This window comes from Coturnix japonica, chromosome 2 (genome assembly GCF_054131305.1).
Source record: "Coturnix japonica strain WE chromosome 2, WE-NBRP24, whole genome shotgun sequence".
Taxonomy (NCBI): domain Eukaryota; kingdom Metazoa; phylum Chordata; class Aves; order Galliformes; family Phasianidae; genus Coturnix; species Coturnix japonica.
The window spans coordinates 47,470,038-47,482,178 of NC_140664.1; the positions used below are offsets into that span (position 1 = coordinate 47,470,038).

A 12,141-nucleotide genomic window follows, 5' to 3' on the forward strand; every position below is an offset into this window, starting at 1 on the left:
TTAGATGTGAGACCACTTGGCAACAAGTTCTCTTGCAGTGAGCTTGGACTGGTGCCACAGGTAAACTCACACTTCTTGTGATTTCCTTATAAGTTTGTGTTTTGTTACCTTTGCTTCTCATATTTGGGGATTTTCTGCTTTCTCTTTTATCACCCTCCTATAGAAAACTCTGGTCAAACTGGTTTTTCCTTTCTGGCAGCCACCATAGCAGACTTACTATTCCAGACCACTTCCATTGGAGTAAGCAGTGTTTAATTTCCAGCAAGCAGCACTCTATTTCACTTGGATTTGGCATTCTTCAGGGCTCACCACACCTGGTGGATTTCACAGATCCACAGTGCAGCAACTTTTAAAAACAAAACTATCAACCAAAGTGTGTAACTTCCACTGGGATAATTTTTCCATATCACAGCAGCAACACTTGTAAATAACAGTGAAATCGGTATTTGCAATACCCTCTGAAAATAAACATTGTTAACTTTTGACATCCCATCACAACCTTTTGGTACAAAGTTGGTGCTTGTGAACCTGACACGCTTGACAGCTCCAAATGTTATCAAGGCTCTAGCTTGTAGTTTGGCTTTTTGTAGCATTAAAGTCAGACCTGTTTTTGAAGATCCTAGCTTAAGTGGCAGAGGTAAGATGTTCTGTGCTCTTCAGTTAGCAGTTAGCAAGAAAACAAGGTTTTGATGTGTCATTATCTGTAAAGGTAGATTTTCCAGATTCTCGTGGGACCGTTCTGTACATACAACTCTGATGTTTCAGATGTTCTCTACTTCCTTTGCTGAGCTGGTCCAGGTACTTGCTGGGAGATACTAAACAGTCGATTCATTCAGAGAGTTGATAAAGTGATTGCAGTTTGTCAAATATCAGCTCACAAAGCAGTCAGGATCCAGATCTCTCCAGATAATGCTATGTGATCTTTTTGTTTTCAGGTTATTATCTCTTGGTCCTCTGTTCAAGATTGCCCCTAAAATTACAGAATGTGCTCTGTGTAGCATTTATGTTACGGAATTAAGGTCTGTCTGTATAGGTATATCAATATACAAATAAAGATGATGAGCCTGAGACTGTCCTCTCCAGAAGGAAGGAGAAATTCAATGAATTCAAGCCAATGTGAATTCAGTTCAAGGAGAGTCTGGCTGTGTCAGTCTAAGCCTTTGGTTTTATTAGTGCTTCGTTCTTGGTTTGTGTTTTGAAGCAGCTCGTCCGCTTGCACCTCTGGGAATAAAATGTCTGAACGCACGCAGCAGAAAAATATTGTCCTTTGTAAAATAAATAAGTAAGGAACCTTTCCTCTTCCTTCTCTTTGTGCCACTCTTCATCTCTCTCTCTCTGAGATCCTGCGTAACAGAAGCTGCAGATGATGAGGCTCATTTCTGCTGGAGCCTGTTAACCTTTCTGTGTGAATGACAGTTTTCCAGATTGAAGTCTTAGCCAGTGTTTATGTTAAGAAGAGGGTTAATGATGATCCCCGTAGGCCTCTCGCTCGGAAAGCAAAAACATCTGCTAAGCCAAATAGTGGTTAGTTTGCTAAATTTAGAAGGAAAAAAAATGCATTTCCCAAAATTCACACTGCTTCTTAGCAAATTTAGGGAACAGTGGTGGCGAGCAGTTATGGAAGTCATACTGTTTGTTCATTTGTGAGTTTAGTTCATATTTTTTCAATTTAAAGGAAAAATAAAATTAGATAGCTGTTATTTAGCAGAAAGCAGATACTCAACATATATCTGAAACGTTAAATGTAGCTGAGCTTTCCACGTATTTGTTTAGGTTGATAGCTGGACATATGTCAAGGCCTGCAAAGCCTTTTCGTAGAGGTATTTTGCAGTACGTATTAAGAAAAGACTATTCAGCAGCTAAGAAACTGAGACTGAAATGAATGTCTGCTAGGAAACTCCTAACTAAGCCCATATACAAGCAGCATTCTTTCATTGAATTTATCCATCTTTCTTTTCCCTCATCAAACTTGATTCTGACTCCTGACAGCCATCTGACTTGTGGGGGAAAGAGTCACCTGCTGAATTCTGATGAGCTTTTGGTTGCGATAGTCGTGACTGACAGTTGTGTCTTTGCCTTTGATATCTCAGCTTAAGTAAGTCATCATCTGTGAATTGTGTCTAAACCAGAGCTCTCCTGCTTCACGAGGCTAATGTGATAGAGCATCTCACGTTGTCTTTACTCTGGATGACTTTGCTGTAGCTTGGCGCTAGTTGTATCCATGATAACAAAATGGGACAGGTATATGTTTCCCAACCAAACTGCTGGTACCTCCAGTAGGCTGCATGTAGATCTGATCACAGAATCATAGAATGGCTAGGGTGAGAAGGGACCCATGGAGGTTACCCAATCCAATGTTGCAGTTTCAGCATGGCCACATAGAGCAGGGTGCCCAGGACCACAATCAGAGCTTCAGTCCTCAAGTGCCCACAGAGGCCTCACTCAGCATCTGGCCACAGCCTGCCCGGCAGCCAGGCAGGGATCTGGGTGAGCAGATGCTGCCCTCTGCAGTCTCTCTCCTCTCTGCTCCACAGCCCCAGCATGCATGCGGTTTGACGGCTTTCTTTTCCAAGCCCAATTTTTAATCTCCCTTTCCACCCACAGGAGAGGCTGAAGAGAGCGTTATAACATGATTGTGTCAGTATTGAAACAGGGAGAAGAGGGAAGTCCTGGGAAACCGGTGCTCTTAGAAGATGCCAAAAATACACGTCAATCAATACCAAGACGTAAATCTCTAGGCTCTATAAATAAACACAAAATTTCAATAGCGTTTTCAGTGTTTGCACTGGCTGTTTTTCTGCATCAGCTCAAGCAGCAATTGGTCACTGAAAATTAGAACAAAGATGTGTGAAGCAGAGTGGATTCAGAGCAGTTTTCAGGCCCGTGCACTTCTGCCTTGCAAGTTCTCACTTCTACACCTTTCCTCAGGGGAGACAGCAGCAAAGCAGCACACAGGGTGAGGGCACTCTGCTGCTGCATGGGAGCTGTACTTACAGCACAGTGCCTGTTGGCATTTGACAGGAAAATCCTTGTCTACTGAATGCTGGCAATGTCTTCTGAGGGATTTCTATTGATATCTCCAGTAGATGACTTAGGAAAATAAATCATTTAGGGGTTAGAATGATACCGGAGGCTGTTTTCATTATGTGTTTCTCAGGAACCATGAAGCATATCAGAATAATGTGAGATTACTTGAAACCCAGCTGTGGAGCTGAAGGTATCCTCCAAACCAGAAATGCATAATTTCCTATCTTTTAAATTCTGCACAAGGCACTAACAAAGTTGTAATTCCTTAGCTATTTAATATATTTGTATACCACCATTTCGTATAGTAGGTGATAGAAGGTGCTTCTACTAGTCTGGGGTCCTGGCTGAGGAGTTTGCAGAGCCTTCTGTGGTCCTTCAGAAGTACAAAGTTTGCAGACTCCGGCGGCTTACCCAAGGATGAAACCTGGAGATTCTTCATTCTGATAGCTTCAAGCTACAGTGTTACAGTTCTACCTTTCACAGGAATTTTGGCATTAGCTTGATTTCTTGTTTTTCACAGAGACTTTATACCGGGCCTTTGAAATGTTAGGGGGAAAACAGAAAAAAAACAAGCAGTTGAAGTAAAAAAAGATGTGTTAAAATGTGTCGTTCGTTGTATTGATATGCTGTTTATACCTCATCCTTCCAATTCTTTGAATGTCAAAATACACTTATAAATAGAGCCTGGGTTGTTTTTGGATTTTTTTTTTTTGTGTGTGTGTCTGTAATATTATTCTCAAGGCATGATTTTCTTTTAATTGTGATTTCGTGGGGTCAGAATAGCTGTACAGAACCTTGTAGTGATTTACCCACTGAGAAAAAGATTTTCATGTATGATTAGCTCCTCTTTATTTGTGCATTTATGAATCCTTTTTTCAGAAATTCCTATATAGCTGCTAATGTAGCTCAAATTGCCATGGTTTTTAAAGAGAATAATACTTATTGATAGTTCCCACATGCACTGGCAGGCACGTCTAAAACCTGTACTTTTGTGTTCACAGCTTGCATAATATAAAATGTAGAGATTGCTTGTCAAACTAAGTGTCAGCTGAGTTTCCTAGGAAACTCACTGGAGATATTTATAAAACTACAGATCAGCTTAATAATAGCTATAATAATGTCAGTAGCTCGTGATTGTTGTTTTTTTAACTTTATCAGACCATTTTTCTTTCGCTTAATTTGTTGGCAAACCAAATGGCTGCATTTCCAAACAGACCTTCCTTCCAGTATCTTCCTTAAAAAAGGGGATCTGAGTTATTCCACATCAGGTAATACAGACCAACCTATGGCGAAATTAAGAATAACCTCAATGTCCTCCTCATTATCCAGACGACAAAATAAAACCAGAACTGAGAAGTAAAAATACAAATACTGTGTTATAGTTGTACTCACACTTGAGTTGGATGCCTGAGTTTAAAGTTCATTGCGCTGACGTGCAAAACAGTTATAGCAGAATTATTGTCAGTACTGAATACAGTTTTCTGTAGAAGATGCATAAGCAGAAGAGCTGTCAGTACTGAGAAAAGATGTAGTTCTGTCAAAATAATTCTATCCTTCAACAGAAAAAAAACATGAGCTAAAAAGAGAGGATTGGTGATGCTAGTATCCATTTTTATTCCTTTCTCTGCCATTCTGTTTTCCTCACACTGATTGAGCAGAGATTTGGGAATCATCACATCTTAAGCACTTTAAATTGAGTTTTTAGTCATGTAAATTTGCTCTGGTAGGTAAATGCAACGTCTGAGGCTACATATATATAAGAGGGTGTATTACACCAGGCCATAATTAGGAAAGGCATAAAGAATTAGTAGAAATGAATGTTCTTTAGGGAATATATATATATATGTTTTTCACGTTTTAATACAGCAGTGAGACTGAAGCTAATGTGTTTAGAAGTACTGACACTTTATCTCATCTGGAATCCATTACTTGTACTTGCTACATAAATTTGCGTGTCAGAGTTATTTTTTGATTCTGTGCTAATTAGACAAGTAAGGAGCTTCTATAAAGGATGTTCAAGAAGTGATTTCCCTTCAAGAAGGTCCGGACTCCACAGAGCTCAGTGCACATTCAGTTTACTTCCGAAAGAAGCTTTATGAAACCATCACACACTGGAAAAGTTATTGCTAAGTAAAGATAAGAAATTTAGCCCAGTTCTAATAGTGGTCAGGTGTTGATTTATTGAGTGCCAGTGACGTCACTGCAGCATGATAGAGTAGTTTGCATTTTAGACCTCTGTAGATCACTGCCTTCAATTCAGTACAGGTGACGTGGGGCAAGCGGCCTTAGAAGCATAAAATGTTACCTCTATCTAAACTGATCTTCTTTAAGCACATTGTTGATCAGAGCTATCTCTTACCTGTGGTGTTCCCATTACGGGTGTTTGAAACATATTCTTGTACTTGGAACGTGACTTAGGCCAATACCAAGGACTTAACCGCCAATGCTGACGACCAATAACTATCTTAAAGTGCTTGTGTACAGGGGAGAAATGTTGATAGGCACTAACTACCAAGTTACTCAATCATTTTGGATCAATGCTACCAACGTGACATTGGTGTTGAAGAGTCAAGATGTGGTTTTTATATATCAGCTCCAGCAGTAATGCTTCTGCAACAAAAGCATTTTATTTAGTCTAGTAGGATTTGGGATGGGGTGATGTTTGTATACAAACACTTGCATCTGCCCACAGTTAACCATATCAAACTGTTTATAAACTAGACAGAATATGTCAGGATGGATTTGGAGAAACTGAAATGCTGCCTATAGAGCTTTGCTAAGGATGATGAATAGTTGTTGAGGAGGAGGTTCAGCTTGGAGGCATTTTTAATGGGGATAGGGTTGCCATCTTTTTTCATCTAATTGTGTGCTGTGAGTTTGAGACTTGCTCAGTGTTCTCAAGGCAGTGATAACAGTTGAGCAGAAGGTTTTGCCTGAGTGCAGGCACTCATCACAGTGACCATAGCTTGCTATAAAGATGTAAGTAAAAAGTATAAGTAAGTGTATATGCGGCATATTTTCTTTTCCTTTCAGTTCATATCCGTGGGAAAGTTCTTTGAGAAATACAGTCAGGCTTTTAGAGAGGTATGTTTTCAACTGGTCTGTGTGTGTGTGACCCTGGTGTTAGCAGTGAGTCACATTGCCAGGCAAGAGTTCACTGTTGTTTCCTTCTTTCCCACTGCAATTAAATAAATTCCATGTGCACACCATAGTAAAAAAAAAAATTAAAATAAATAAATAAATAAATAAAATTTAAAAAAAAACACACTTGCCAGTTGATAAAGAAATTGTGATAATACTGTAGAAGGATGAGTCAGTCAGTGGGATATTCACTGCCAAACAACAATGCTGAAATTCAAGAAAGGTTCTAAGTCATGCAGGCAGTCAGGGAAAATGAGCCATCTGGGCTCACACAGAATGTAAGAAATGGGTGAAAGTGAGGGAGGAGAACCTGCCTATTTTAGCTCTGCATATAAAATCCCATTTTTATATCCTCGTTATTGCTGTTCTAACATGTCGTAGGAAAGAATTAAAGCTTGAAAAGATCTTTAAAATTATTGGAGAATGTGGTACCCTTTCTTTTTCTAGTTCAGCATATGCGTTATACTGAGTTTTGGACTGAGTGTTGTGAGGAGCCAGACTACTTAACCTCCACATCATGCAGTTTTGTTTTCAAGTTGTTAAGCTGTAGTTGTATTCAGGGGAAACATCAGATGGATGTAGTATTTTCTGAGTGGACCTCCCAGTTTGTGACACTGTACTGCATGGGGTCTGTCAGTGAGTACTACCTAACAATAAATGTAAAAGCACTATGTTGAAGCAGTGCCTGGGTAAAAAGCTGTTTGGCTCAGAAATTAGAACCACAAGCAACATAAGTAAAGCTCTGGGCTCATACATTTAACGTTTCACTGATGCATTACTTTGCAGCTGAAATCTAAACCAGAAAAGGTACTGAAAATGTGCTGTACTAGACAGGATTTTACGTATCTAAATGCATGTTTATTTTTCTTCCAGCTTTTTAGAAAGAATCGACAGCGTCAGCATGGATGACTACACACCCACAGATCAGGTTAGTGTAATTAATGTGATAAGGGCTGAACCAAGACACCCATTTATACAGATTCTTTGTGTAATTTGGTTTAGTCCAAACAGCAGCTGAAATGCAGCAAACCACATAATTACAAAATGCAGTCTAGCTGTTTAAATAATAGATGTTAAAGAAGAAGAAGCTTTTCAGTGTTGTAGGCTTGTGTTTTACTGTTGCTATATGTAGGTCGTGATTCCTGTAATACATGTGTTATTTCTCCTTGCTTTCCATTCTGTGTCCCACAAACAAAGCAAACGGAAAACATAAATGTAGAAGCCTACAGTTTCCATCACCAGCCTTCGCCATGCAGTACCTGTATTGTATTTCAGTGGTGGAAGTGATGGAAGCCAAGAAGGAGAGGTGTCCAGTATCCAAATTCAGGGGGAGCACCAGCAGCAGGCCTCAGGGCTTCTTGTAGTCGACCTGATACAGGATAAATTATTAAAGCCCTCCATACGTTTTCAAACAAAAGTGGTTGCGTTGAGATTTACTCCATGTAGACCTTGACGTTAGCATCAGTATCACACTGCTGAAGGGAGACGTCAGCAAAGCAAAGCCTTGTTTTTCCTTTTGTTATTTATTGTAGTGTTGCCCTGTTTGTTCTTGCAGGGTCTTTCTCTACCTTGAGCAGTCATTCATCATAGGAGGATTTGGCAGTGGCTTCATTATTCAGCTGTCTCAAAATTTTTCCTGATGTTTTCTTTGGGAAGAAATGTCCTTTGTCTCCTAAGATCAGAAGAGGCCTTTGGTATTTGACAGGCAGAAAACTTCTCCTCCAGCAGCAGTACTGGGTAGTCAAGGTTAAAAAACTGCTGGTGATGGTGATGGCACAGAGTGAGCCGGTTACTTGAGATGTGCACCATAAATTGCTTCTGCCTGCCTCCTTTGAGAACCTAGGAAATCATTGTTTGTTAATTATTAGAAAATGCCATTTAAGTTATAAAGTACTGCTAGCATGAAAAATAAGAAAGGAATGCCAGATTTACCTGCAACCTAGATTCTGTTCCCTTGTGCACTGTAATAGAGCTTTAATTACTTAGTCACAAGCTATTATTTCGATAGGATTCCTGTCTCATTCAGTACAAAGGAGGGCAGAATTAATGTTGCCTGGGCAACTGTAAATCTGGAGTTTTCTTACAGCTGAGTACTTGACTTTACAACACGGGCAACGTATTTTCTTAGTTTTATGTAACTTCAGAATTCATTATCCACGTCACATATAAAATTGTGTGCCAATAATAGATACCAGTGTGCACTAAAAAGAGCGTGCATATGGTATTCACAAGCTAGATTCAAATATGATGTTTGTATATCTACTGTGTGAGAATGAACACATAGAGGTATACCAGCAAGTCTGATGGAGCTCTAATTAAATGGAACGTACCTTTTCATGGAAAATACTATAGCGTACATTTAGAAATAAAATTAGAATAGAAAAGAAACTAATCAGCTTCCATGTTCTCATTTTCAGGACCTGTTACGATGCAGAGTTTTGACATCAGGGATTTTTGAAACAAGGTTTCAAGTAGACAAAGTAAATTTCCAGTAAGTCTCTTAGTAATGATTCATGAGTGTTTTACTAATCTTAACAACTCAGATGTCTGTTTTCATGTCTTCCTGGCGTAATCAGGCATAGGGTGAATATCAGGGTTGTTTGGTTTAGTTGGGGTTTTTTAGCTGTTTCCCTGGATCCCAGTAAAATTCCCTTATACTTCACTGAAAAAAATAAAAGGTGATACTAGTCACATATTAGCGCTGCTCTGCTGTGGGGCCATTTTTACTAATTCATTCATTTAGATAGCACTGCCAACTCATACTTTTGGGGTAAGATCTCGCAGAACGTGGTGTCATTCCACAAGACACAGTTTGAACACTGGGACAGAGTTCAGTATATCCTTCTTTCTTCTCCGTCTGGAGAGCTGCAAGCTCTGTGTTGCACAGTATCTCTGTTGAGGCACTGCCAGGCTACCTCCACACTGGTTCTCATCCAACAAGGTGTCAGTGCTGATGGGGGACAAGCTGCCTTTGTGTCCCTCTCCTTGAATGCATGTACTCTCTCTACCACACTTCAAAGATGATGAAACCTCTGCTTGTTCATAGTACAGTAGCCCCAACTGTCTATACCATGTGAATTTCTGTACATGACAAAGGCCAGCGCTTTCCTCACTATATGGATTCAGTGGTATTCTTGCACCCCACTGTCAGTACAAGCTGGGCGACAAAAGGGTAGACCACAGCCCTGCCAAAAAGGACTTAGGTGTCGTGAATGGGAAGTTGGATATGAGCTAGCAGTGTGCCCTTTCAGCGCAGAAATACAACTGTATACTGGGCTGCATGGCCAGCAGGTCAGGGGAGGTGATCCTGCCCCTCTGCTCTGTGCTGGTGAGACCTTACCTGCAGTGTTGTGTTCAGATGTGGAGTCCTCAGTACAGTAGAGACATGGACATGTTGGAGTGCATTGAGAGGAGGGCCACAGTAATGATCCCAGGTTTAGATTTTACTGTATTTTACAGTAAGGCTGGTAAGGCAGTGGAACAGGTTGCCCAGAGAGGTGGTGGATGCCACATCCCTGGAGACATCCCAAGGTCAGGTTGGATGAGGCTCTGAGCAGCCTGATCTGCTGTAGGTGTCACTGTTCAATGCAGGGGAGTTGAACTAGATGACCTTTAAAGGTCCCTTCCAACTCAAATGATTCCATGATTCTCCCAGGGGAAGCAGGGCAGGTGGAATGGGGCAGTGCTCTGGCATGCAGCACGGCAGCCGCAAACCTCTCTTCCCTACAGGCAGTTATTTTACTGCCACTATCCTCAAAGCTGCCAGATTCAGAAACTGAACCCTTGTGCTGCATGCATGCTTCATGTGACTTTCCTAATGCACATGAGTGACATAACATCCTATGGCTTTTTAACAGCATGTTTGATGTAGGTGGCCAAAGAGATGAGAGAAGAAAATGGATCCAATGCTTTAACGGTAAGTAGAAATGTTCCACATCTTTATTAAGAATTTGCTTTGTGCAGAGTGAGCAGCTTAACATTCGTATTTTTTTACTTACGCTGAGAACATAGTGTGTCACTAATACGGAAGTCCAACTCAATAAATATTTTCTTGAGGCCTTTGGGGCAATAGGGGAGTAATGGCCATATTACCATGAGGAGTATGTGCTGGGATAACAGAAACTTCCTTTCTCTCTCCCTTCTTTCTTCTGTGTGCCTTGTCCAGATGTCACGGCTATAATCTTTGTTGTGGCTTGCAGCAGCTACAACATGGTAATAAGGGAAGACAATAACACAAACAGACTACGGGAATCCCTGGACCTTTTCAAAAGTATCTGGAATAATAGGTAAAGTACACCTCTTTTCTTCTCCCACTGCAAATTCAGCGACATTCCAACTCCCTGTAGATTTGGATTTCTTTTAGCACGTGGTCAGACTGACTATTCAGAAAATGCCCAAGGCAGGGCCAGGCCATGCGGTGCACCCACAGTGGCCAGAGTGATGCATGGATGTGTAAACAAATAGTGATATGAATCTGTTCCTAGTGGCGAATAAATAATACCAATACACAGAAATTAAGTTTAGAAAGCTGTGTTGTAAGGCTGTTCATTTCAGTGATATCTACTGGAGATTTTAGAAATGTATGCACAGATCTTATAAATATATCTATCAGCCCAGGTAGTCATGGAGATAATAGTTCCAGTTCCGTTTTTTCTTTTCTCTTAACTGAGTTCTAAATAAATACCACACACAGGGACAACCAGTGCGTTTTCCATTGGTTTGATGTGTTCCCTTTGATAAACGTGTCGGAGATAACCCAAACATTTGGTTTGTTTTTGACAGGTGGTTACGGACCATTTCTATCATTTTGTTCTTGAATAAACAGGACATGCTGGCTGAAAAAGTCTTGGCGGGGAAGTCAAAAATCGAAGATTACTTTCCTGAATACGCGCATTACACTGTACCTGAGGATGGTAAGATATTTCACCACTTGAGGGATTTGGCAAGCTGGGATAGTCCATTCCATAGCCTGTCTCTCTGTCTCACACACACACACACACACATGCAAATTCACAAATGCACACGTGCTGTTGTTCAGCATGTGTGAGGTCAGGCGGCTGCTCCATCCTGTGCTGCCTGTGCTGCTGAGTGGGGATCGGTGGGTTCCGATGTCATAGCGCATGGACCACTGCTGCCCCAGCCTCAGGATGCTCTGGGTGCTGGGCGGTCTGGCAAAGACCTAGCTTACATCCTCCTTTTCCCATCAACAGCAGCTTAGATTACAGAATTAAAGGTAATAATGAGGTGTGTGCAACTTCCATTTAAGCTGAAACACTGAGAGTCTGATAACGATTTTGAAGTGCAGAGGATAAACTTTCCCCAAATCTGAGCTAGGCAGGCACTAGTTTTATAACCCTAAGGGTTTCAGAAATCCTTGGTCACTGTCACATGAATCTCTTTGTACCAAGCATAGACCCCATAAAAACTGAGAGTCTGGGTAAATTATTAAAAGGAACATTTTCCATAGTAAGCAAGTTGCCCGAATAAGGTAGCTTTTCATTTTTCTCAGCAGGATTTTGCAGTGGATAATCCTGAGTGATCCAGAATATCCACACATGAAGCAGCTCTCTGTCTTTAACCCATGGTTGCTCATTTTTCCCCTAATTTAAGACAATGTCATTTAAGGACAGAAGCACTGAACTCTAAGATGCCGCTGGTTATGCAGCTGCTCTCTGTTTACCCCTGCTGCTCCAGATAAGAGTAGAAAAAATTTCCATATTCAGATCAATCCTGTCCTTTATCACATTATGCTTATAAGCATTTGATGTGGTATCTTCGTCAAGGAGAAACCACACCAAAGGGAAGTGAATAGATTCTCTCTTTCCTGCACTGTTTAGTTTTCACACTTTGGGTACATGCAGAGGTAGACAGAGATGTCATAACCCACTGACAGACAGTACCAAGTAATGAGTCTCCTGTGCAACAAGGTTTTAATCTTGGATGCTCTGTATATTTAAGTGGCAGTACATCTAA

At 40.8% G+C, this 12,141-nt stretch overlaps 1 protein-coding gene across 2 annotated transcripts in view; it reads left to right on the forward strand.

Moving 5' to 3' along the window:
• GNAL (G protein subunit alpha L) overlaps positions 1–12,141 on the forward strand; it is a 170,723-nt gene that overhangs the window by 149,925 nt on the left and 8,657 nt on the right. For both annotated transcript variants that reach the window (XM_015855233.3, XM_015855232.3), the window contains exons 6-10: positions 7,042–7,096; positions 8,586–8,659; positions 10,026–10,084; positions 10,334–10,454; positions 10,951–11,081. In XM_015855233.3, coding sequence (XP_015710719.1) covers positions 7,042–7,096; positions 8,586–8,659; positions 10,026–10,084; positions 10,334–10,454; positions 10,951–11,081 — 440 coding nt within the window. The remainder of the gene's footprint in view (positions 1–7,041; positions 7,097–8,585; positions 8,660–10,025; positions 10,085–10,333; positions 10,455–10,950; positions 11,082–12,141) is intronic.